A 27,933-nucleotide genomic window follows, 5' to 3' on the forward strand; every position below is an offset into this window, starting at 1 on the left:
GATATCGGTCCCTTGGACCGATTCGGCAGCTAATCGGCCCGTGTATGGGGAGAGCAGAGCGGCCTGGCCGACCGATATCTGGCCTGAAATTGGCCAGATCTCGATCGGCCAGGTTAGAAAATCTGGTCGGATCGGGGACCGCATCGGCTCGTTGATGCGGTACCCGATCCGACTGCCCCATTGCCGCTCACATAATCCGATCGTCTGGCCCCAGGGCCAAACGATCGGATTATTATTTTTTTTACCTAAATTATTATTATTATTATTATTATTATTTTTTTTTTTACCCGTAGGTGGGGATATCGGGGGAAGATCCGCTCGCTTGGCGACATCGCCAAGCGAGCGGATCTGCTCGTGTATGGCCACCTTTAGTCCTTGCAGTGCTACTTCAATACATGATAAAAGCATACTACTTTAAACTTTGTTTGCACCATGGTAATTTACAATCAAGTTAAAACATTACACCTGGGTTAGTTCTATATTTTTATTTACCACATACGATTATTACTACAAGTAGGAAACATGTAATTTACTCTCATATGTAACAAAGAATTAGAGATGTATTTATTTTTAACAATCACAGTATTTAAGCCTCATATGATCAAGTAAGTGCAGCATACATTATTCTGCCAAAAATCCCAATAAGAATCAAGTTTATTAACAGCAATAATCATCAAGTTTTTAGCATTGGAAACCCCTGAGCTGAAGATTTTGTTTGCCGAGATTAAAAAAAGAAAATCAAAATATAGATTTTACCTTTCCTTCTGCATAAAGTAATGCTCAGAATCACAGCCACGTGGTTTAAACAAAAAGCTCTATCAACCCAAGGTTTTATCTCAGCATGTACATGTAAAATTCTATTATGATTATGCAGCCTAACAAGTACTTAATAATAGTTTCACTATTTTTATTGCATTTACCTCATGCCTGACCTGCCCCCCCCCCCCCACAGTCATATAAAGGATACACCTCCCACTAGGCATGTGAGTGTAGCCGTATTTTAACATGATTTTTTAATATATTTTTAGAGTTAGAAAGATAGATAAACATATACACTGTTAGACGCTAGGGGGAGATTTATCAATGTTCATATATTAATTTTTACTGCGATTTCATCAGCTAAAACTCACAAACTCACATTAGAACTTCAAATCCAGTATTTATTAACACAAAAAACTCGAATGTTAAACTTCAGCATCATAAAGCTTATGAGGTAATCTAAAACTCAATTCTAGTATTTTTTGAGCTTGTAAACGCAAATTCCAGGTATTCAATCATTATTTTATTCAACTGAGTTTTTTGTAATCAGATTTTTTAATAAATAAGCAAACATTTGAGTTTTTGTTTTTTTTAATTGTGAGGTCATTTGAAACCTCAAAAATTTGAATTTTGGTAAATATACCTTCCTGTAAACTATATGTAACAGCACTGTTAAAATATGCTGGAAAAAGAAAGTATTACCATATTCTTGGTGCTACATTTGCACATTTGCAGCTACAGTTTTTGCTACATTTGCAGCTTAATTATTGCAGCAACCCTGTTTGTAGATTTCCCTTTTAATCTGACTGATTTTTAATAATCCTGGAGAAATGTAGATAATGGACTGCATGCACCATTAATAAACACATGAGGAGAAACGGCCCTTTGGACTTACCCCCTGGCTACCCTTCAAAGGAACTGAAAGTTTCCCATACAGCAGCCGAACATGTAATGTGTGTGTAATGCTTACAGATTAAGAGAACATTGCAAAAAAAACAATTTTTTGTTTCACTTTAAAGATTTAAATTACAGTCTCTAAAAGACAGCTCCCACAATCTTCCGTTTAGCAAAATAATTATCAAATGTAAAGTTTTATATTGTTTAAGCACCTATGTGTTATTTTTTTTTAAGGATTAAGCTAGACTACTACACTTTACCTGCAAAAAATCAATAAAAGGGAAAAAGAAAACTCATGTTACATTTTTAGGTCTGATTTGTTGTTAAATTAAATGAATTCTTTGGTCAGACATTAGGTACAGAAAGGCGGCTGATCAATAAAGAAAAGAGAAATACAAGGCTGATGCCATATGGGGCTGATATAGTCTTGCCTGCACCTGGAACCACTGTGTGAGGCCGGGTGCAGACACACAGGCCAGATATCAGAGGAGAAATTCAAACTCTCAGATTTCAGCACCGATATCCCCTGTGTGTGCCTATACCTGGGTCAATGCAATGGTTTTGGGTGCAGGCAAATGAACTGGTGCCAGTGTAGGGGCTCCTTTTCTGCCTCTGTTTTTCACAGGCTGAAAATCGGCCTAAATCAGCCTAAGAAAAAATAACAAAAGCTGCTTTGCAAGAACAAACACAGAGCCACTGCCTGAGGGCCCTGCGTTCCTGTACGGTGGTTTTTTTGATGAGTTGGTCCACCACATAAACTTAATAGAGCACATTAGAGATGCAACATGCAGTATTCAGTGGCTCTGCACAGTGCATTGGGTACAGGAAACATAGAACATGGTGAAATGCATCAACATGCCACCATACAGCATCTCAAGAGTAAACCCTCAAGAAAAACTCAAGAAAGACTATATTAATACTGACAAGTACAGGGCTAGTCAAAACTCCTGTGTGCCATAAGATATAAATGTCTTTTTATGGGTTTTGATTTGAATTACTTTATATTTTGGTAAGTTTTAACAACCCCTATGCCATTAACCTAAAAGTTAAAAGTGAATCTACAGCACTCTTATTTTTATTTTTTCTGGTAGTCATATACACATGTAATTATTTGTGGTACCCACATTCACCCCAAGCACTGCGAGCTTGTTATTTATAGTTCTTTAACAGGAGGGTAAAGTGTGTTTGTACTGTTATCACAAACATGAAGGTCGTCATTGTATGACCAATTTAGTGGATCATTCAGGGAAAGCAGGCTCTCGTCCACTGGCTCAGTGCAATTCCTCAGCTGTAACTCCTTAGTGAAACAAATTTCTATTTGGCCAAGTGTTTGCACGTTTTCACCCTAAAAATTAAATGAAAAATAATAATAAACGATTTGACAAAATTGGCTGCAAAGTGACACATATATATTCTAATTAATGGAACAGGTATCTTTATATATTGTGCAATTAGACCTCCCTTCTCTTCTGTGGATCTACAGTATGTGGGCTACTTTGGATATCTAGATAATATGCACTATACAGTATATAAGCCCTAAATATATGACAATAAGAATTTTTACATGGAACTCTGTGAAAGTGCTAAATCAAAATGTGCAAATAACTTGGTTGCTTAAAGGTTAACTAAACCCCCAGAATGAATACTTAACCAAGAGATAGTCTATATCTATTTATATATATGTTTATATCATATTAAAATGGTCTAATAAAGAATTTTACCAAATTGGAACATACCATACCTTGCAACAGTTGAAAAATGAAAGATGACACGTGTAGCAAAGCAGAATTTTCTGGCCATGACGATTTTTGTGACCACATCCCCTCAAATGTCCCATTTGACCAAATTTGGCAGGTCATGTAAAGTGTGAATACATTTCTGGGGTCTTGTTTTATGTGTTATGACAATTTTGCTAATGAAGGTGAAATTTCCCTTTAAAAGGAAATGTAAAGCCTACATTTGCCTGCAATGTATATCAGTTGGGCACGTCTTCCCCCACCCAAATGGCATAATTTGTACTGCATATATCCCCTTCTCTTGCCAGCACCATCACATTTTCCTAAAGCAAAAAGCAACTTTTACCCGGTGGCCATTTTTCCTCTGATACATACTCAGATACATTTAAATCTGCAAACAGCATACACACACAAAGACCCCTATTCTGCATACATTTCATCAAGAATACAGGCTCACACAGGCAGACCTGTCTTTGATAAAAGTTCTGCGTTGTTTGAGCTGAGCTCAGGAGAGGAGGTTAGGAGAAAAAAACTAAAGCAGACAGGTAGAGCTGAGTTTCTATGGGAACCAGCAATGCCATCTCTTTACTGGCTGCTAGACTGGAGGGCGTATTTAGTAATCTGTAATTTAGTAATAAACAAGCCAGAAGTCAAAGCAAATTCCTGAGGGGGGGCCAAGTGGGTTACAGGAGGAAAAGGAAATCTAAGTGATTAAGGGGATGCTGCAGCCTCACTATTAACCTCTGAACAACCAGTGTGGCAGGTATTGAAAGATTTCAAATAGGCTGTTCACTGATTCAATTTTTGAGTGTGGGGTCGTTTAACCCTTTAAGTGCCAAGAGACGTAGATTCTACGTCCCAGGTACCAAGGGACCAAAGTGCCATGGGACGTAGAATCTATGTCCAATGGCACTGTCGGGTTTACAAGCGCTGCGCTCGCTTTTAAAGCAGCGCAGCGCTTGTAAAGCCTTCACAACCCCCTAGGCAACGAGCGAATAAGGACATACTTACAGATCCGGTCGCCCAGCCGCACCGATCCGGTCCCTCAGCCAATGACAGCAGTGGACACGCATTGATGACGTGTCCACTGCTGTCCCTTTAAATATCGCCGCCCCCGCGTCGCCTCTTCACTCCTGCTGCGCACATGTGACTGCTGGAGCCCCCCTGCTGCCTTCCTGCTGCCTTCCTGCTGGATTGGTCGCCCTGATTGCCTGCCTGCATTGTGTGAGCTGAACTACAACTCTCTAACCACTGTTTATTTTGCTTATTTCTATCTCAACTGTCTAAAAAATTTTTTTATTTTTTTTTTTCCATTTCTTCTTCTATCTTTGTCATTATTACACTTTTACACACATACACACTTATTTACAACTTTCCCAAGCACACACAGACACTTACACACACACTTACACTTAGAAAAAAAAAAAAAAATCTTTCTTTCTTTTCTTTTCTTTCTTCCTTTGCTTTCTTTGGCAGTCTTTTTTTTTACTAAAACTTTATTTCTGATCTTGCTCTATAATTATCTGATTTATTTGGTTGCATTTTAGTGTTTTTTTTGCATTTTCATAATTGATTTCTGTTTTTGAATTATTCTATTGCACTGTAACTTTTTTATTGCTATTGGGTGCTGAATTTGCAGTGACGTTGGTGGATCCAGGGCTCTGGCCACTGATTTCATTGCAATAATTGTTCTTCTGTTGGTTTGAGTGGTTTTATTTGAATTTACTGATTTTATGGTGTTTTATCTTTGCATTGTTCTTTATTGTGTATTTAGTGCCCCTAAAAGGTTGCTTTTGCAGTGACGTTGGTGGATCCAGGGCTCTGGCCACTGATTTCATTGCAATAATTGTTCTTCTGTTGGTTTGAGTGGTTTTATTTGAATTTACTGATTTTATGGTGTTTTATCTTTGCATTGTTCTTTATTGTGTATTTAGTGCCCCTAAAAGGTTGCTTTTGCAGTGACATTGGTGGATCCAGGGCTCTGACCACCGATTTCATTGCAATTATTGTTCTTTTGTAGGTTTGGGTGGTTTTATTTGAATTTACTGATTTTATGGTGTTTTATCTTTGCATTGTTCTTTATTGTGTATTTAGTGCCCCTAAAAGGTTGCTTTTGCAGTGACATTGGTGGATCCAGGGCTCTGACCACCGATTTCATTGCAATTATTGTTCTTTTGTTGGTTTGGGTGGTTTTATTTGAATTTACTGATTTTATGGTGTTTTATCTTTGCATTGTTCTTTATTGTGTATTTAGTGCCCCTAAAAGGTTGCTTTTGCAGTGACATTGGTGGATCCAGGGCTCTGACCACCGATTTCATTGTAATTATTGTTCTTTGATTGCTTTTAGTGGTTTTATTCCATTTGGTTTCAGTTGTTCTAGAAAGATCCAGAGGTGCTAAGTTCAGATTGTTCTAGTAGTTTCTATTGCCAAAGGTTAACTCCTGGTCATCCCTTGCTGGCTTGAGTTTATCAAAAGGTTACAGTGAGGTTTTTTTTTTCTAGCTTCTCCTATTACAAGTGCTGTCTTGCTTGCTGCTTTTTTTTTTTTTTTTTTTTTGCTTGCTTGTTTTCACTTTGCCTGCTGATTGCTAGATTTGCAGTTGTCGGTATATTTCTGGCACAATGGCCAAACGGTTTTACAGCACCGAGGAAGCTGCTAGGTATTGCATGGACTCCAGCTCAGAAGAATTTAGCGATTCTGGGTCTGAGTATGTGCCATCTGACCACTCTACTGAGGAATCAGAGATAGACGATAGTGACACGGTTAGCGCAGAGGTTAGTAGTGGTGGCACGCTTACTGCTGAAGAGGCAGAGGCTGGTGGTAGTGCCCAAGATGTACCCATGGAAGTAGAAGAGGGTGAGGGTAGCACTGATGCAGCAGTTGGAGAGCCTGCGTGGGGGCCTCCCTGTAATTATGTCCCTGAAATTCCCCCTTTCACTGCAGTCCCTGGCATCAGTGTGGACACCACTAATTTTGAAATTATAGATTTTTTTAATCTCTATATTACAGAGGCCATCCTACAGGACATGGTCCGTTACACAAATTTGTATGCTGAGCAGTATCTTGCCAGCAACCCTTTACCGGGTTTTTCAAGAGCCCAGGCATGGTATCCCACAAATATAAACGAAATAAAAAGATTCCTGGCTCTTACATTGGCAATGGGACTCGTAGAACGTAATTCTTTAGCTTCCTACTGGGATACCAATACAGTCCTTTCCATCCCTCTTTTTTCAGCCGTTATGCCAAGAAACCGTTATCAAATTTTATTGCGGTTTCTTCACTTTAACGACAACACAACGGCTGTTGCCCCTAATGAGCCCGGTTATGACAGGCTTTATAAATTGAGGCCCCTTATAGATAGCCTGTCTCAGCGCTTCGCAGAGGTTTACACCCCCTCCCAAAATGTCTGTGTTGACGAGTCCCTTTTGCTCTTCAAAGGGCGCCTAAAATTTCGCCAATATATCCCAAGTAAGCGTTCTCGCTATGGGATGAAATTTTACAAACTCTGTGAAAGCAGCACGGGCTACACTAGTTATTTCATGCTGTATGAGGGAAAGGACACTAATTTGGACCCCCCCGGTTGTCCCACTGACTTGACTACCAGTGGTAAAATTGTTTGGGAGCTCATAACTCCACTGCTGGGCCGAGGTTACCACTTATACGTGGATAACTTTTACACAAGCATCCCTTTATTTAGAGCCCTAAATTCTTTGGACACCCCAGCCTGCGGCACAGTCAACCGTAACCGCAAAGGACTGCCCAGGGAATTGCTGGATAAGAAACTGAAGCGTGGAGAAGTACATGCTCTAAGAAGCAATGAGCTCTTGGCCATAAAATATTCAGACACCAAAGTTGTTTTTATGCTTACTACTATCCACGATGAGACCATGATTGTCCAACACAGAAGTGGCGGTAGGCCCTCAAAAACAAAGCCACTGTGTAGTAAAGAATATAGTAAGCATATGGGTGGTGTTGATAAATCCGACCAAATATAACATTATTATAATGCCACCCGAAAAACCAGGGCCTGGTACAAAAAAGCAGCAATTTATATGATCCAAATGGCCCTTTATAATTCTTATGTCGTTTACAAGGCGGCAGTACCAGGCCCCAGATTGTCTTATTACAATTATTTGCTGCAGTTGCTCCCTTCCTTGTTGTTTGGTGATGTAGAGGAGGTTCCTGACATGCCAGGTAATGACAATGTTGCCCGAATGGTGGGTAAGCATTTTATAGCACAAATTCCACCAACACCTAAAAAAACATATGCCCAGAGAAAATGTAAGGTTTGCCGTTCCAAGGGTGTTAGGCGAGATGTCCGGTATTATTGTCCCAAGTGTCCTAGCAAGCCTGCTTTGTGTTTCCACCCATGTTTTGAAGTGTACCATACTGTGGTACACTATGAGAGGACTTGAATTTTGTGTTTTTATAGGTAGGTTATGGTTCTCTGGGTTTGTTGGTGGAATAAGGATTTAGCATATCAGAATAGTGAACTTGGCATGTTCTAGGTTTTTATGCACAAGGTTTCAGGACTCCAAACTTAGCTGTGCTGGCAAAGTGACGCTGTTTTTTATTTATTGAGTTTATCTATTCTGGCAGGTCCGTACTTTACTTATAACTAGGTTATAGATATATGTGTTTAAAAGTTTGGTAAGGTGTGTCATATTGGCAAAAGTGTTGTTTTTTTTTTAGTAAAGTAGGGATTTATGGTGTGTGATTTTGTTTTTTGCACAGGTTGTCAGAAAAACAAAGTGTGCTTGTAGCTTGTGGTTGTTTAGACTTGTTCTTGGGCATTCAGATTTTTGTGTTTGAGCTATGGTTATTCAGGCTAGTTGCAGTGTTTCTTTGGTTATGGGGTAGGACTTATATTGTGCTGTTGGTATAGCGAACTGAGGTGCTGGGTGACTGACCGGGCGCATGATAAAACTTGTGGTGTGTGATGAATCAATGAGATGTTTTTATCTCTAAAGCTGATGCCACAAGTCCTTTTACTGGCACCTCAAAAGCTTGCCTGTCAGCGCAGTTATCTGTGCATAGTTTTGTATATTACTTTGCATTTCTGGGCAGCATTTAACTACTGTAAGTGTAGGCCTTGAGTTTTTTGCAAAGGTTCTTGAGCACAGGATGACAGATACATTATGGTTTTTTGTGCTTGTAGTACAAATTGAATATCTACTGTATGTTCTGGTTAGGTTACACAAGTTGCAGTGGCTCTCTAAATATAAAAACTTTGCGTAATACTGGTGTGCCACTGGTGACTGCTGCACGGCACGTAATGGTGCACATAATTTTATCTCTGATGCTAATGCCCCAAGCTTTATTGTTGGCACCTAAATTCCTAACCTTTAGTGCAACTTCTAAGGACATTTGCATCATTTATGGGCCAAATTACTATGGATTTTTTGGCAAATATCCTTCTAAATGTGGTGCAGATTTTGTCATTTCTAAAGTAGTGTAGGAAGAAGCAAAAAACTGGTATCATAACACCACAGGAAAGATGGAACTCAAATCAAAGATGCTCCACAAAACAGAAATAGGTGAGTAAAGTACAATTTAGGGGTTTATTTGGGGGGGGGGGTAAAGTAAAAAACTGCAAGGGGTGCATAGAGTGCATTTTCAGGTTTGGCGGCCATGTACTTATGTGCAACCAGACATATGGGGTGTAATTTTATTCAGGGTAACTTGCTAATTGATACTGAGCAAGTTTTTTGATAGTTGCCGTTGAGATTTTGGGGAGAAATCTAACTTTATATTTTTTTTCAGACCAAGAATGGTGTCTCTAAATAGCTGAAGTTGTCTATTTTTAATCAATGTATAGTTTATATGGGTTTTTTTACAGTTAAGGGGCAATTTTGTCTGAAAAACTTTGAGATGTGCACATAAATTGCAGCCCCATTATTATGCATTGCCCCTGTTTTGGGGCATTTGGTGGCCACGTCTTTATGTGCACCCATACATATGGGGTATCGTTTTATTCAGGGGAACTTGCAGATTGATGTTTAGTAAGTTTTTGGTAGTTGCTATAGAGATTTTGGGGAGAAATCTAGGTTTGTATCTGTTTTTTCCTTGATTTCTGACCAAAGCACCGACTTCTGCAAGGGACTGCGGCCGCAATTTTCCATGTAGAAAGAGGAGAGTGGCGTCTCTGAATAGCTGATGGTGTGCACTTTTCAGAAATATATAGTTTGTGGGGGTTATTTTACAGGTATGGGGGGTTAACACTGAAAAACTGCAGGAAGTGCACATAGAGCTCAGTGAAATTGCCCTTTTGCATTGCCCCTGTTTTGGGGCATTTGGTGGCCACGTCTTTATGTGCACCCATACATAGGGGGTATCGTTTTATTCAGGGGAACTTGCAGATTGATGTTTAGTAAGTTTTTGGTAGTTGCCATGGAGATTTTGGGGAGAAATCTAGGTTTGTATCTGTTTTTTCCTTGATTTCTGACCAAAGCGCTGACTTCTGCAAGGGACTGCGGCCGCAATTTTCCATGTAGAAAGAGGAGAGTGGCGTCTCTGAATAGCTAATGGTGTGCACTTTTCAGAAATATATAGTTTGTGGGGGGTTTTTTACAGGTATGGGGGGTTAACACTGAAAAACTGCAGGAAGTGCACATAGAGCGCAGCCCCCAAAATTTCAACTGAAATTGCCCTTTTGCATTGCCCCTGTTTTGGGGCATTTGGTGGCCACGTCTTTATGTGCACCCATACATATGGGGTATCGTTTTATTCAAGGGAACTTGCAGATTGATGTTTAGTAAGTTTTTGGTAGTTGCCATAGAGATTTTGGGGAGAAATCTAGGTTTGTATCTGTTTTTTCCTTGATTTCTGACCAAAGCGCTGACTTCTGCAAGGAACTACGGCCACAATTTTCCATGTAGAAAGAGGAGAGTGGCGTCTCTGAATAGCTGAAGGTGTGCACTTTTCAGAAATATATAGTTTGTGAGGGTTATTTCACAATTAGGGGGGGTTAACACTGAAAAACTGCAGGTAGTGCACATAGAGCGCAGCCCCCAAAATTTCAACTGAAATTGCCCTTATGCATTGCCCCTGTTTTGGGGCATTTAGTGGCCACGTCTTTATGTGCACCCATACATATGGGGTATCGTTTTATTCAGGGGAACTTGCAGATTGATGTTTAGTAAGTTTTTGGTAGTTGCCATGGAGATTTTGGGGAGAAATCTAGGTTTTTTATCTGGTTTTTCCTTGATTTCTGACCAAAGCGCTGACTTCTGCAAGGGACTGCGGCCACAATTTTCCATGTAGAAAGAGAAGAGTGGTGTCTCTGAATAGCTGAAGGTGTGCACTTTTCAGAAATATATAGTTTGTGGGGGTTATTTCACAGGTAGGGGGGGTTAACACTGAAAAACTGCAGGAAGTGCACATAGAGCGCAGCCCCCACATTTTTAGCTGTAATTGCCCTTGTGCATTGCCCCTGCTTTGGAGTGTTTGGTGCCCATGTCTTTATGTGCACCCATACATATGGGGCATCATTTTATTCAGGAGAAGTTTGTCTTTCAAATATGCCTTTGTTAGAAAATTTTTATGAGATTTTTTTTTGTCAAATCCACATTTGATCATGCGTCCAAGTTTACGTTTTAGAAAAAAAAAAAAAAGTCATAAAAAGTTCCAAATTTCACAATGCACTGACAAAAGGTATTTGGCTTTTGAGTGAAAACTACATTGCACCTAGAAACCTGAAGGTCTGTAGTTTCTAAAGATACCAAACATGAGGGGATATTTTAGATTTACATATAAGTTATGCTGTTTTAACTGTTACAAGCGCTTTTCTGCTTTGTTCTGGTGTGATATTGTACAAAGTATTGCTTTAGTTTGGGGGTTACTTCTGGACAGGAACTGTGGGGTACCACCACATATTTGGTATCGTTGGACTTGGGAGTATCAGGGCTTTTACAAACAACAAAAAAAAGTGTGTAAAATTAACTTTTCTATGGAAAAAAAACTCAAAATATACAGAAATTTTTCATAATTTTATTTTTTTTTTACATATTTCACCCAAAATACACATCATATCTCCAGAAAAGTTATAAAATTTGGTATGTATGTCGAAGCCCAATTAGTGACGAAAAAAACGATATATAATTTCCCTAGTTTCATGGAGGTTTTTCTACCAAAAAACATTGTTAAAGTGAATGAGTACAAAATGCTTAAAAAACGTCTGGCACTGGGGGGAACCGAAATGACGAATTCGGCTGGCACTTAAAGGGTTAAGCTGCAAGTCTCAGTTCCCCCAAGAGACCTGTTTATCTTATTAGTTACAATTGTATCTAAGTGCAGGTGTTATCTAATTAAGTTTGAAAAACGTTTTATCTTTTTTTAGCATTCAGTGCAGGAGATCAAAGGGAAATGATGGACTTTTCAGTATAAATCCAGTGACTGTGGGCTGAGCTGTTAAAATCAGGGCTCTCCTGCGAAAATCAGGACAGTTGGAAGGTATGACATATATCAGTAAATATTGCCCTTTTACATCTTTTACCTTGAGTCACCATTTTGTGATTATGTGTTTTCCCTCAGAGATCACCTGACCAGAAATAATGCTGATATATTTTTATTGAGACATACTTTGTTTCGAGGTACAGTCTCCCTTTAGGAAATCAGTGCTAAGCTAATTAAATACATACTAAAAAAAAAAAAAAAAAAAAAGAATTAATTTACCTGATGTGGAGGAACACACTGAATCTTTGGCACCACTCCAAAACAGCCTATAATTGCATTTTCAATGTCTTTTATCTATAAAAAAAAAAGGTATGAAAAAAAAATTTTTTTTTCAAGAAACTATGGGTCAATGGTTTGAAGAGCAAAGCTGTGCATCAGATCATTTCCACAAAAATATCATATTTTTGGGGTCGCATTTGTTTATAGTAGCCTCACTTTTAGGGGCACATTTACTAACCAACGAACGGGCCGAATGCGTCCGATCGCGTTTTTTTCGTAATGATCGGTATTTTGCGATTTTCTCGGAAATTATCGCGACTTTTTCGTTACCAATACGATTTGCGCGAAAAAAACGTGAGTTTTTTGTAGCCATTCCGAAAGTTGCGCAAAATCTGGCGATTTTTTTCGTAGCGTTAAAACTTGCGCGAAAAGTCGTAGCGTTAAAACTTAAAAGGTGCGACACTTTGCGCAAGTTTTCTCTACGAAAAAATCGCGACTTTTCGCGCAAGTTTTAACGCTACGAAAAAAATCGCCAGATTTTGCGCAACTTTCGGAATGGCTACAAAAAACTCACGTTTTTTTCGCGCAAATCGTATTGGTAACGAAAAAGTCGCGATAATTTCCGAAAAGTCGTAAAGGCGCCGAAAAAAATCGCAAAAAATACGAAAAAGTCGCAAAATGTTCGTTTTCCAATCAGAATTTTTCCAATTCGGATTCGAATTCGTGTCTTAGTAAATCAGCCCCTTAGAGTGTTCATGCTTTTTTTTGTCACTTAGTGGGTCCTCAGAAGGGCAACACTGGAGCATGCAATTAAAAAGTCTCATGTTCAGTAAGAGAAACTAAATAGACACAACCCATTTGGAGACACTGCCTATACACTCCACAAGCTTTTGCAGACATAAATAAAAAGGCATAACATACAACTGAAACCCCTAACATAATGCATTTTTATGTCTAAAATAAACATACGAAAAATTCATCTTAAATAGTAATGTGCTGTTATCTACCAATTCAAACCAAATCTAAACTAATTTGCATATTAAAAATTAACAAAAAAAAACCCAAAACCATCTGTTACCAAAAAATTGTCACTTAAACAGATCTTTAAATAATTTTAAGGGTTTACTTTGCTGAACATTACAGATTAGTCCCAGGCCAAACCCTTTAAAAAGTGTTGGAGCTGGTGTAGAGCACATTAAGCTAGTGCCTAAATAGAGATCATTCCAAATGTGCATGACTACTGGGTGGAAGTTAAAAGAAAAGTGGCCCTCCCCCCTCCCTTAGGAATGTGTGATCTGAGCTATAACGGCTAGAGCTGCAGGCAGGAAGCTACCTAAAATGGCAGCTGCTATCTTAAGCAAAGGGAGAAAGCTTCTAAAGTCGTTTACTCAGGTATGGTATTGGTTTCTGCAGAATAAATATATTGTTCTAGGTGGCACTAATGTGGCAAATCTATTGGCAGTAAAATGCCAAAATAACTTTACTTCTCCTTTAAGATTATCGTCTGCTTACTGTATCATGGGTATCTTGGCACCTAAATTGAAAAACTGCACAACTGTCATATGGCTGTCATACACCTCCAACTCCCTGCTCAAAAGCCTCTGGAATACTCGAGTTAATAAATTATAGTACTTAAACAGGAAAAAAAACTATTTTCTATATGCACAGCAAAAACATTGGTTGCGGAAAATGCAATTTCATTTTACTTAAGATACTAAATAACATCTTACCTGGTAATATTTAGTAGATGGTACGATGCCAGATTTTTCAAGTACACTAAAAAAAACAATTATTTGTATGAGTATTTTGCAATGAGTATCAGACAAATTAGCATTACGCTAGATGAAATTCGAATTCTCTATATTTACTTAACCTTCACCTAAAGAAATCATTTAGGTTTTTGCTAGCCTTTTTTTAGGACATGTACAGAGCAACAGAGAATTTTAAGTCTAAACACTCATTCAACATCAACCTTTCATATAAATAACTACTGATTAACGTCTAACTTGTCCAGAGCAAGGAAAAAAAAAATCCATATTGAAACGGTCTCTTATTTGCTGGAGAAGAAGAAAAAAAAATCCATAGCAACTTCAAAATGGTTGTCAGACCAGTCCTGGCCAGGAAGGCATCTAAACTTATTTATAGGCTACAAAACGTTTCTAAGGTTCCCTATGACTGGAATGATGTCTCTTTCAATTACCAATCTTCTCCATGTATTATATATATGTATGTAAATATTTAATGTATTTTTTATCTTGCAGGCAAGCTAGTAGGTTTTAACAGAATCAAAGTTAAGAAAAACCAAATGCACACAGAAAGGCAGTCGTATTTTGAGTCAACAGCTTTACATTTCTGTTACCTATTGAGGTCCACCTTTGTGTATAGTTCAAGGCCTTTGCTGAAGTATTTGTGTTGGGTATTCAGACACTCCAAAGATGCAGCACAAGTTCCATGTTTTTGCCACTCATGTTTCCTATTTAATAAAGCAAAACAACAATTGATGCATATTTCTTTTTAAAGGAACATATTTTAATATAATTGCTATCACTCTGTGCTTCTACGTGATAAATAATTCCTATAGCACCAGGTTTTAAGATATACTTTTATGTGAAACTATTAATCAATTGTTTGAGTCTGATTTGGGTGATCACCTTACTAGGAACATCTGTCTAATCAAATGTTTCTTGGACCTGTAAATAACCTTTTTACTGCCAAATTGCAGTCTAATTTGCTCCCTTAGGAGAAGAAGGCATATAAAAAGTGCTGTTGGTAACTGATGATAGAAGTGTAGGATGAAGTTAAAACTTATTAAAAGGGCCTGTTATCCAGGATCTTGTTTCCTTCAGTCTTGGAATGCACAGTTACAGCAGGTGGGTGCCATTTTGGGAACACTGATTAAGGCAAGTTTTGCATAATCTCAAAATCTTGTATATGAACAAAAATGGGGGACCTGATACCCATGCACAGGATACACAGTTATAGACAGTAAGGAAAGAGGGGGAATGAAGAGTGCAGTGACATCTAGGAGGTGCAGAATGGAAAGTTAAAGTATCTTCCTGCCCTGCCTCAGGCATAGATGTGGCGAAGGCAAAAAATGGTTAATAGCCGAGTTTTTTTAATGGGATTATAACAGGTATGGAGGTTTTAATAAAAAAAAGAATTGGGTTTTATGTTTAATTGGAAAAGGATTTATGTCTGGGTGACAGGAGCCCTTTAAAGGAATGTTAAACAAGTGTTCTTGGTGTTGCAGAATTACAGGTAAAAACAAACAAACAGATATTGCTCTGTATTCCTGGTAAAGTGACAGCTCAGTTGTTAGGGGGACATTTTTTATTGGCCTTACTTCTTTACCTAATCAAGATGATAACTTGCATTTTAAACCCAACCTTCGGCCCCCCCCCCATTATAAAATGGAAATTATGTAATTTTAAATCCCCTTTCTACTTATAATTATTAAACAGTTAATTAAGATGCCAGCTGCAGACTTTACATAGCAGTACTGTCAACAGGCATCCACATAAAAAGTCATCCATAGTATGTCCAGTTTTACAGACAGATAGTAACCATAAAGAGAAAGATTTTTTAAAGCAGAATTGTGATCTGGCATATTGGGGTGCCTCTCATTGTGTCAAATATAAGCAGGATTCCAGTGCCTACTGCCAGTGACTGAATTTAATCATTATCACTTGTTTGTATATTTTCCCAGCAAGTTATGCACTTTTTTTATAGGCCATTATTCAGTAGATTATATGCAAATAATTGAAATTTTAATAAATGATTTAAATGTTGTCTATTATAATAAAACAGGATCTTGTACTTGATGATCATTAGTCAATATTGATAAAACAATACTACAGGGTTTATTTCATGTTTAAATTATTTCTAAGTAGACTTAAGGTATGTTGATCCAAAATACGTTAAGACTCTTTATTTGAAAAACCCCAGGTCCTGAGAATTCTGGTTAATTGGTCCTATACCTTAATTGTACCTATATTTTCCACTGCTGTACACAGTTTTGCACAGTATTAATCAAATGTGTGTCCAGCATACAACATGTAGAAAGCAGGATGGTAGAACTGGTGTCACTCATCTGCTCTACAATGCCTGAATTTGACTACAACATAAGACTAAAAAAACCTTTCTCCTGACGTCCAGATCACGAAAACCCAAATTCAACCAAAATGGGCTGAATGTGTATATAGTAAAAGAAGGAAGTTATTAACCCAACCCAGTGACAAAGAAAAGATTAAGGAAGGAGGAGGAAGTACTGTATGGGAATATAGACGTTTCATTTCAATATTGTATGCCGTGACTTTTACTTTACAAAGGCTCAAAAGAATAAAAAAATGAACAATCCCTGATTGTTCAAAAGTGTCCACTTTTGACACATATTTGAGAGAGAAATCTGTGCTTGTCGGCAGGCATGCCAAAGCTGCTAATGTTTAAAATGAATTTTTAGGTACACTGGGTTAATTGACTTGTGTATCACTTGAGCATTTTATGCCATTTCAATTACATATTGCACAGGCATTATTAGTACAATGATGCTGAATTGTGTGCAATATATAGCTTTCTGTGTAATTACTTGCTCATCCCAAGGTATACAAAAGTGGGAAAAGCCTTTAGTGATGAGTGAATTTTTTTTGTAAGGTTTTGCCACGAAAAAAAGGCAGAGATTCCAATGACCTCAAAAAAAGTTGTGCGGTAAAAAAAAAAAAAAAAAAAGTCACTTACCAAAGTTGAGATTTATTTGGATGAAGAATATCAGGCCAGTAATGGTTCAACTCTGGTAAAATATCCTGCATGAAGAAAAAAGGCATAACAAAGAATGCTGTAAGATGCTTTCAGTAAGTTTTATTAATGCTTTCGTTTAAGCAGAAATAAAGCCGGTTAAATATATTCCCATTCATAACATTACTTCGGCTAGCGCCGGCAAGCAGCATCAATGTCTAATATGATGGGGACCTCATTACCAGAATGCAGTATTGTGGACAAAGCACTTATGTACTTAACCTGCCCTGCCAAATGTATGCAGGAAACACATGGCTCTGCTGCACCCTGTGCCCACTGGAACTCCCCAAATTTTGCATCTGATTGACATGCAAGTTAGGAAGCAAGTGTGTGGACATCTGAAGGCTGCTCCCATACCACCGGTAATAAAAATAGCAGGCAGAGATGTATTCTTTGCAAGAACTGCACCCAGTGTGCAAAGTGTGGGGCAGAGTTCAAGAACAAGGTTTTTGAGCTCTCATGCGCCACCATTATATCTTAATATTAGGAGATGCTGGTGTAATTAAAATGCTTAGGCCTTGATTTTAATTTGCAACCTGCCCTTCAAATTAAGTTATGTTTACTGGTGATAAGATTCATATAAGTTGTACCTGAATTTCGGAGTATTCAAACGGCCAAGAATTATTGCACATTTGGGCTTTATCTGGCCTAATAAAACAAAAGTTCAAGTTATTAGCATACTGGATATTTATACAAAAAATATGCGAGATGTGTGGCTTTGTTTGCCCTTCATTGGTATGTTTGTGCTTAGATACACAATGAAAGTGATATACAATATGTTACAGAATGTCTTATTTTACCAACTTTTCTGCTGTCCAGGAAGAAACTCAGGGAAACTGATCTTATTTTTTTCTTTTTAATTTGTAAAATGATTTGCCACCCTATTTTACATCTCTCTTTATTTTGCAAATTGCTGACCTTAAACTGCCAAAAAACTATTGCTCTGTTAAGGTGGCCATACACGCACCAATGATATCGTACAAAACATTGTTTCGTACAATATTCAGTGCGTGTATTGTGGCTCGACGAGGTGACCGATATCGCAAAAGGCTGCAGATAATGGTCAACTCGTTGAACGGGCGGGTTAAAAGCTTTTGATCGGGCGCCAATGAAGGCACGCAAGCAAAATCTACGTTCAGGGCTGAATCTGCAGAAGTAGGTAGAATTCCTATTGTTTCTACCTCCATATCTGACGTTTCAGCCCTAAATGTCTGTGGAGGGTGGGAACAATCTTTTCTGCGAGCAATGGTTGCACGAAAGATTGAAAATCGCTATGTGTATGGCCACCTTTACGCTACAGTTTTATTATTATTACTTTGCATTATTTCTCTTTTTATTCAGGCCCTCTCCTTTTCATCATCAGGTCAAACTACTGCTTGGTTGCTAGGGTAAACCAAACCCTAAAATCCACATAGCTTCTGAAATTCCAAACTGGACCGCTGCTGTTATTTTAAATAGTTAAACAGCAACAAAAAATGAAAAGCGATTACAGGCTGTCTCAGAATATCATAGTCTACATCACCTAAAACTTAATCCAAAGGTTAAGTACCCTTTAAGTGTCAGAGATACCGCTTACCATTCCACTGCCAATCCACACAAATAAATATTGAATGTTTTTTTTAATTGATAGAACTAATAGCAGTGTAAAATGAAATGTGTTCTTATCAAGCATAGAAGGATTGCCTGTGTCTTAATATTATCACTAATGCTTATGTCACCTGTGTTCTTTCTTACTTTCACAGGACAGATCAACCATCATTTAATAGTGGAATTAGCCTAAAAAATTCCTTTAATATGAATATATGATGTACACCAGCCTCAATATCTTTGCATTTTATACTGCTAAAACTACACATAAGCATACAAAATTAAACATGTGCATACTAGCATATATATCAATAATATATTTCTTGAAAGAAAAGTTACCACAATCCATGTAATGTCCAGTATTTTGGAGGATTCTTACAGTGACTGTGATCCATCTGTGAAGCAAGAGGAAAGACAAATTTGCCCCAGTAGCTATTAGATCCATGTATGCTGTATACAGTCATGTGAAAAAGCGCATCCTTTTGCAATTTATGATTTTTTTTAAGTTCAGTCCGAAAGCAAAATGCCAAAAAAAGTAGATAAGAACCCCAGAATTTCATCACAGGACCTACAGGTAGATCCTGCTACTAACGACATGGACAGGACAAGACTAAAGTGTTTCAATAAACACTTGGGCAAAGACCAGGACATCTGAAACAATGTGCTCTGGACAGACAAGACACAATTAGTTATTTGCCCACAGTACCAGATGACATGTGTTGGGAAAACCAAAGACAGCATTTGACCAGAAGAACCTGATACCAACCATAAAGCATGGTAAAAATGTTTTGTGGTTTGGGGCTCCGGTACCTAAGATCATATAAGATAAGCAGGGTTCAGGTGAATCAAGGGGCTATAATAAGAGTCTAGAGGCACAAAGAGCACATTTAGTGATACCTTTATGCCCTGAGGAAGGGACACTGCAGGCAGAAGCCTAAAATTGTCTCCTGCCTGAAGGATAGTTAGTTTGAAAGAATTCCATCCATATTTGCAAAAAGGAAACTCACCTCACATACAGTGGCTGGCCAGTGATGAGTTAATATAAGCTTTTTCCATTCTTGATTATGTCTAAAAAAAAAAAAGTTAGCACATTTTGTATTATGCGGCAAAGATATGAAAAAAAAATCAAAACAGAAGCAAATTAATTCCACTTGTTTATAACCGTGAGTCCTTTTCTGTCCAGCTTATGGTACTGGTGCACTGATTTGGACAGTCACGCATTAAGCGGTAAGGTACTTTAAGCTGTACATTACCGTTTAAAGGAGAAGGAAAGGCTAATAAAGAGTTAATCTCAAGCTGCAGGCATACCTTCAGTTGTCTCAATAGTCCCCTTAAGCCTCCCCATATTTCACCTGTACAGATGATCAAAAGCCAAACAGGAAGAAAAAAACGCTGAGCTGTGTAAAGAAAGTTCCCATAATGCCTCACTCCTGCACTGAGACCGAGACAGAGAAAAAGTGTACATGCTCAGTTTGTAAGACTATGGGGCTGATTTACTAACCCACGAACGGGTTGAAATGAGTCCGATTGCGTTTTTTTCGTAAAGATCGGTATTTTGCGATTTTTTCGTATGTTTTGCGTTTTTTTCGGCGTCTTTACGAATTTTTCGTTACCAATACGATTTTTGCGTAAAAACGCGAGTTTTTCGTAGCCATTACGAAAGTTGCGTAAAATCTTGCGATTTTTCGTAGCGTTAAAACTTGCACAAAAAGTTGCGCTTTTTTCGTAGCGTTAAAACTTACGCGAAACTTCGCACCTTTTAAGTTTTAACGCTACGAAAAAGGCGCAACTTTTCGCGTAAGTTTTAACGCTACGGAAAAATCGCAAGATTTTACGCAACTTTCGTAAAGGCTACGAAAAACTCGCGTTTTTACGCAAAAATCGTATTGGTAAAGACGCCAAAAAATCGCAAAACATACGAAAAAGTCGCAAAATGTTCGTTTTCAAGTCGGAACTTTTCCAATTCGGGTCGGATTCGTGGGTTAGTAAATCAGCCCCTATGAGTCAGCGTCCTACTGATTGGCTCAGATCCACATTCCTAAGCGGGGGGGGGGAGTAAGTTCTTAGCATTCTTGAGGGAGGGGGGAGCAGGAGAGGGGAGAGAGCAGAGAGCTGCATGTCTCTGGCACATGAATTACAGACACAACAAATCTTTTGACAGAGAAGTCAGTGCAGCGTTTCTGTGAGTGCTTATGGCTGTATTTACATAGACCTTTCTGATAAAGCTTACTTAGTTTTTATCTTTCTTTCTCCTTTAATTTCTACATTTACAGAAGGTCCAGTACACCTAGTAAACAGAATGTATATTTAATCAGCTGAAGTTTCAGTATAACACATCCTATCAGCTTGCTGTTAATGTTTATTTGTCAGCCTGAACATCCTTAAAGGAGAAGGAAAGGCTAAGTCACTTGGGGGTGCTAAAATGTTAGGCACCCCCAAGTGACTTTAATCACTTACCTCGTACCCCGGGTTGGTGCCCCTGCTAGGAGAAAACAGCACCAGCCCAGGGAACCTGGAGCGACGTGCTTCCTCCTTTGTTTGGCTGCGACTAACACAATAGGCGCATGCGCAGTAGAGTGGAAAGCCGACTTCTCTGTTAAAGTTCAGCTTTTCACTCTACTGCGCATGCGCGCGATCGATACAGGAAGGAGGAAGCGCTGCAGGTACCCCGGGCTGGTCCCGTCGGCAGTGCCCATACACGGGCCGATTAGCTGCCAAATCGGTCTAAGGGACCAATATCGCCAGCTAGAATCGGCCCATGTATGGGGACCGTTACACAACCAACAGAAAGACTTTGCCATAAATGAATAAGCTGAGACTGGTAGCTTCCGATTGGCTGTTTGACTATGATTGACTAATTTTAGATATTTAATGCTCCTTATTGTTTGCTTACTGAATATAGCAGAGGACTACATTAGTGAAAGATAGTCCATAACCAGTGGCGTAAGGACACGCCGTCGGGCCTCCTGCGGCATCTCTTTGGAGGGGCCCAGGGCGTACCTAACCCTCACCAGAAGGCACGTGTGCTCACTGCGCATCTATAGCAAGTGCGCACCATTTTAGTAGCTATAGGGGCCCCTGTTTCCCCGCCCCCCCAGCAACTGCGGAATCTGCTTTCTCTATAGTTGCGCCACTGTCTATAGCTTGTAAGAAATGGCTGCTTGCTGTTAGTCAAAGTTCCTCCTGGGCAGGCCACCAAGGTCTATAAAGTGGTTTTTGCCCTCTTTGTATTTGTTTTTTTGAAACTTGATGGATGGGCCCTTAGACCTGTCGAACAATGCAAGGTCCACATCCTAATAGTTCCACCACTGCAGCCTAAGGGCTCTGGCACACGGGGGAGATTAGTCGCCCGCGATTAACTCCCTGTTCGCGGGCGACTAATCTCCCCCGTGTGCCAGAGCCCTAATATGTTGTCTAAGACGCCTTAGGATAAAGTGAATCAACAAAGAATCAACAAGTGTTGCAAACAGATTAACTGCAGGCTGATAATTTGAGAAACTGCAAACAGCACTGTGTGCCTTTGCCTTAAAGACTTCTCTACAGGTCTCTTTGAGCTTTATTATCTCTGGATCCTGTGTATCTCATATATTCAAATAGCAGCGATTAATTTGTTGATGGGGTTTAAAAGTAGGGTTTATATGCAGAAAATAAACGTATATATAATATACTGATTTCTGATAACCTGATTTCTTAAAAAATCTATATTGATGCAATAACAAAGAAGGGCCATCTAATGTATTGTTCTTTATTACTCTCTACGTGCTTTAAGGGCTGTGGCACACAGGGAGATTAGTCGCTTGCGACAAATCTTCCCGCATTTCGGGTAGATTAGTCACCCGCGACAAGGGAGATTTGTCGTGGGCGACTAATCTCCCCGTGTGCCACAGCCCTAATAAGGGCTCTGGCACACGGGGGAGATTAGTCGCCCGCGACAAAACTCCCTGTTCGCGGGCGACTAATCTCCCCGAGTTGCCATGACCCGCCATCCCGCCGGCGACTTACATGTATAGTATTAATAAAACACATCTCTTCATCTTCCTCTCCTGTCAGAAATAATTGCAGTTTAACATTACATAATTGCAGTTAAATGATGTAAATAAAGTATGGGCAGAATGTACATACCTTGACTTTGGTACATATGTAAAGCCATGATGAATAGCCACCAACGTCACAAAGACAGCCAGGGCATGTCGAAGGCACAGAACCATAGCTGAGAACCTAAAGCAATGAACAAATAATTAAGACTCTCCAGTGTTGTGCAGTATTTTTTAAACAGATCTTTTTGTCCATAACCTTTTAATAATTAAGGAATTCTGTTTATTAAAAATTTCAAAATGTTTACATTTTTAAGAGATTAGGGATGGCCAAAATAATTTGCAGGGTGAAATAATTAGCTGCGCGTCGCTTTCTTTGGCGCAGGTGTCACTTTTTCTTTTGATACACGGATAGTTTTTCTACATGCGTGTCATTTTTTGGACACACGCGTCAGAGAAAGCGACACCCACATCAATTAGAGCAACACAAGGCAAATTTTATTGTCGCGCGGCAATACTTTTCGCTACACAAATTTTTTTGTTCATCCCTACAAGAGATTCAATACCTATAATTGTAAATGGGTTTTCACAGAAAAATAATTTTTTTGTTCATATTTTTAGCAAAGCAGAGGCTCATGTTTGACTTTTCTCCATAGCCACATGTCAGACTTGCTTTTCTCAATGTGTAGGGTAATTTTTAGATCGAACAAGTAGTGCTGCTGTCACTCTGCAAATATTTCAACTGTATCATTTCTATTTTTGCTTATCCACCAAATGCATGCTGTGCACTGGGACAGGACAAACAGTTAAGTGTGCCTGGAGAAATTGAGAAAGAGTATTTATTCACTGTCACAAGGCTGATACATCTGCTAATTGAATTAAAAATGAATTCTGAGGGGCTTTATAATATACTGTAATTCAACATTTTCAGTGGATAGAAGGGTATTTGTTATTGTAGTTGCAATTGAAAGCAGCCATTGTTGTAATGGCAAGCAAGCAATCAACAGCTATGCAGAACTGAAAATGCAATAAAATGGACAACAAAATGGAAACAAAATAAACTAAAGCTAAATAACACTGTGCTGACAAAGATACTCATTAGCTCAGGAGTGCTGGAGGACCAATTGGAGGGAGCAGAAAGGCGTTTAAAAAAAAAAAAAAGGGAGAAGATGGGAAAAAAAGCAAGCACATTTACAATCTACAGCAAGCACACCATTAAATGAGTCCTCTGCTTACTGGAAGAAAATAAAATCCTAAGCAATTTTGCAATATTGCATTAGTTGAATGTGGTCAGTGGGTTTAACATTATGTGTAAATGTAAAAGCTATTAAGAGCCGTGATTGTTTACCCCCTTTCCTTTCTCTGGGTCTCAATCTTTGGCTAACAGCATACTAGGCGCAACATTGGCTTTTTTTTTCACCTACATTTTTTAGACAGGTGGAGAGAGCCGATGTACTCCCATCTGCTCCCACCTGTTCACTACAGTATCACACAGAAGGTTACTAGTAAAATTAAGGAGTACTGGCCTTGAACACAAGATTTGTACTTGGATAAAGAACAGATTGAAAGGCAGATTACAAACAGTGGTGGTAAATGGAACATTTTCAGTGTTCTTAGTAGAGTACCGCAGGGGTCTGGTCTTGGTCCTTTGCTTTTGAACTTGTTTATTAATGACCTGGAAGTGAGCATTAAAATTCCTTTAAAGTATTCTGCAACCATATAAGCCATAGCAGAGGGTGTCATTATGCCAAAGTTCTATGCAGGATGCTGCCACTTTTCAGAGTGATCTGACTAAACTGGAAAACTGGACGGCTAACAGGCAAAAAAAAAAAAAAAAGGTTCAACATGGATAAGTTATGCACTTGGTAGAAATAGTATAAACGCAGGTTATACATTAAATGGTAGTGTTTGGGGGGTATTGATATCCTTAGTTTAGAAGGATTTGAGGATTTTTACGGATAAAAAGCTGTAATTCAGAAAAAGACAAAACAAGACATGCTGGCAGCCCAAAATGCTCTACAAAAAATCCAAACAAAGCAAGTTAAAAAGCCAATATCTTCTCTACTAGTGACAAAAATAGTAAAAGTCGTGCAAACTTTCCTCCCACAGGTAACTTCGCATAACTTCGGAAAACTGAAGTGATGCAGAGTGATTACTATCCTGCTTAGACTTAGATAACCAGATCAAACAAACATACATACAGTGACATCTAGTTGTAAAAAGATGAAATTACAAAGTGTAAAAAGAAGAACTTGAATTCAAAGTGAAGACATAATTAAAAAACCCTTAAATCATTTACATGCTAAGTGAAGAAACAAGATTAAAGGAAAAAATCTACATGGCAGAACTCAAATATTTACAAAAAGAAGAAGTAGGAACATTAACAATAGAAATGTATTTCAATTTCATAAAAACATAAATACTGGTATCAGTTTGTCTCAATGAATAAATATTTTAACATTAACCAACTACAGGAAATTCATTATATTATCTAGGGCTCAAAAAGCAGAAGAATGAACATAGTGTGTTTAGACAACCAGATAATTTTGTGCCCAACCTATGTATCTACTAAGTTTCTCATAACAACATGATTAATGCCCTTCTCTCTTTGGCTTGTGTACACAATCAATACCAATAAATTTGAAAGCTGGTAAGCGATGTCCCATTTCTAAGATATTATTGGCGACTAGTTTATTATCTAAAAAAATTAATAAGTATTCATACTGACAAATTTTTGTAGCCTTCATGAAAAAGGTCACAGGGACAAGCAATGAAGTAGAACACATAGGGGCACATTCATGAAAACGTGAGTTTGAATCCCGAATGGCATAAATTCGGATTGGATACGATAATTTCTTAAGATCGCAAATATCACGAATATGCTTACAATAAAATCATATTAGTCACGATAATATCGTATTGGCGATCCGAAAGTCACAAAATTTTCGTACCGAATGATCGTAAAATGCAGGGAAACCTTTCCGACTTTGATCCTTCTGTGCGCGATTTTGGAAGCCTCCCATAGGACTCAATGGCACTGTGCAGCTCCAACTTGGCCCAAGGAAAGTCACGATAATGACGCTTGAATGAATCCTAAACTTTCGTACTTGTTGCGACAATACGATTTTGTTGCGTAATTTTTAATGCACAGTACGAAAAAGTCACTCAAAAGAATGGGGAAAAACGCCAAAAATACACAAGGTACGAAAAAGTCGAGGAAAATACGATCGGACCGACCGAACAAACGCTCGGAGCGTTCGTGGATTAGTAAATGTGCCCCATAGAGTGGCACAACTTGCCGTTCTCTTAAGGGAAGCTAAACATTTTGTTTTCCGTGTGCAAGGTTGTAGCTGTGACCAGGCCTGTACAAATTTGCATCTTTCGGTCTGCTGAATATGTGACAGACATCTCACATCATCCAGATTAATTATCCACTGAACTGAACACAAACAATTTTAACAATTATGGGGCCACAACCTGCATATCCATTCTGGACCACTGCAACTTGCCACAATAAGTGTTTTTAAGGGGGGTGGCATAGGAACCATGGACATATAGTATCCTCATAGCCAAAGTTAAATAAATATCTCATTTAAATTTCTGCTTTAAGAATTAAACCTATATTTGAGTTGCACATAAAATTCACAGTATTTGTGTTAAAAACTAGCAGCTCTCAGCACAGCAAAGCTAATGTCATACATAATGTCATGTGACAACAATGTGTCATCTGACTCTTACTGCACATATTTTAAGCCGAAAAACACATAAGTGGTTTTGGGTCAAAACCACCATATACATGGAGTGAGAAGACAATGCCATTATTATTATTAATATCATTATTATTACGTGTAATTATAATGCACCAACATATTCTGCAACGCTGTACATTGAACACACAGATTTACATACAAAAAAATCAATAACTGAAACAAGAGTTGAAGAGGGCCCTGCCCAAAAGATTTCCCAATCTAAACTAGAAAGGGGTTGAGACATAAGGTATGGGAATGGGAAAAATCAGGACTAGGCAAGGTAAGAGGTGTGGGATTGAGTATTGCATTTAGAAGCATATGGTGTACACTGAAGCTATGCTAAACTAAATGAGGGTAAGCTTCTCTAAAGAAAAGTGTTTTGACCGACTTGTTTTAATTGATTTTGCCTGCTATTAGCACAGGCAGTGTTGATATTTCTGGCAGAGAGAACGCCAAACGAGAGCTAAAAGTCAGGTGTTAGCCAAAAACTGCTAATATCTGAAAAACCACAAAATGTTCCCCCTTAACTTTATGTTCTAAAACCCATCACAAGCCTCTCCTACCTATATAGCGTAACCAGAGAACAGCTAAAGTGCACGGGCAACTAACAAATCCACCAGTCAAACTGAACCTGAACCATCTCTAACATTGCTGAGAATGATAATAAGGAACAGCAACTGCAGCTGGCACAGCCAAAGAGAACAGCATAAACAGCAGTCAGGCAGCCCTACTTTATCAGCATGATAAACCTCATTCTATAGCTTGTGTCACACTGCCTGCATGCTTTAAATGTTGCCCAGTGCTTAAAGGAATACAGTCATAGGAAAACATGTTTTTTTTTCTAAAAAGCACCAGTTAATAGAGCTTCTCCAGCAGAATTCTGCATTGAAATCTGTTTTTTAAAAGCACAAACCGATTTTTGTAATATTTAATTTTAAAAATTTCACATGGGGCTAGCCATATTCTTCATTTCCCAGGGCCACAGCCATGTGACCTGCGCTCTGATAAACTTCAGTCACACTTTACTGCTGAGCTGCAAGTTAGAGTGATATCACTCCCCACCCTTCCCCCCCCCCAGCAACTGATCAGCAGCAAACTACAAAAAAAATCACATTTGTTAGTTCAAGAATAAAATTTTAAATGGTAGAGTGAATTATTTGCTATGTAAACAGTGTAATTTAGTACACCATAAAAATCACGACAGAATCCCTTTACCCGGAAAGCTACGCGTTACCAGCTTCTTCAGCTAGTTGCATTGTCCTGTGCTGAGACAGAACAGAGGGACGAGCTTACCCTGCAACAGTAACGGGGAAGGGGGGAAGAGATGACACACAGGCTTGTACAGTACGTGTATAATACAACACACAGACGTTCAATCAAATATCAATAAAAAAAACTTTAGTGCCTTCCATAATAACTAAGGTTAGATGGAGCTGTGCGTCTTGTTTTACTTCCCTTTTCATTGTTTCGGTTGCCAGCAAAGTCAGCAGAACCCCCATCAAGCTGAGTAACCCAATCATACACTGTCCCAAAGCTATCGGCTTGTTTCCCCACTTACTTGTTAGGGTTCTGAGTACGGGGCAGAACCAAAAGCAGAAAACGTTACCGGCAAGCGAATATGCCACTCGTTACTGTAGGAATTCTGTTCAAAGGGTAAACACTGACTTGTTTCCACCCACAAACCTAACCTACTTCCTTTTTTCAGT

General features: G+C 38.7%; 1 protein-coding gene across 2 annotated transcripts; it reads right to left on the reverse strand.

The window, feature by feature from the left end:
* Nucleotides 1-470: 470 nt before the first annotated feature.
* Nucleotides 471-27,872, reverse strand: rnaset2 (ribonuclease T2). 2 transcript variants are annotated; one of them, NM_001079248.1, is given in 10 exon segments: nucleotides 471-3,001; nucleotides 12,067-12,141; nucleotides 13,797-13,842; nucleotides 14,426-14,539; nucleotides 16,801-16,865; nucleotides 17,448-17,505; nucleotides 18,784-18,839; nucleotides 19,452-19,512; nucleotides 22,567-22,662; nucleotides 27,786-27,872. In NM_001079248.1, coding segments are annotated over 9 exon segments (753 nt in total). In that variant the 5' UTR covers nucleotides 22,653-22,662; nucleotides 27,786-27,872; the 3' UTR covers nucleotides 471-2,809.
* Nucleotides 27,873-27,933: the final 61 nt, after the last annotated feature.

This window comes from Xenopus tropicalis, chromosome 5 (assembly GCF_000004195.4).
Source record: "Xenopus tropicalis strain Nigerian chromosome 5, UCB_Xtro_10.0, whole genome shotgun sequence".
NCBI classification, from domain to species: domain Eukaryota; kingdom Metazoa; phylum Chordata; class Amphibia; order Anura; family Pipidae; genus Xenopus; species Xenopus tropicalis.

Coding starts and splice junctions, on each gene's coding strand:
- rnaset2 (XM_031901815.1), bottom strand. CDS start 22,652: ATGGTTCTGTGCCTTCGACATGCCCTGGCTGTCTTTGTGACGTTGGTG. Junction 18,840..19,451: donor GGCCAGCCACTGTATGTGAG/GTGAGTTTCCTT, acceptor CTTGCTTCACAG/ATGGATCACAGTCACTGTAA. Junction 12,142..13,796: donor CATCTACTAAATATTACCAG/GTAAGATGTTAT, acceptor TTTTTTTTATAG/ATAAAAGACATTGAAAATGC.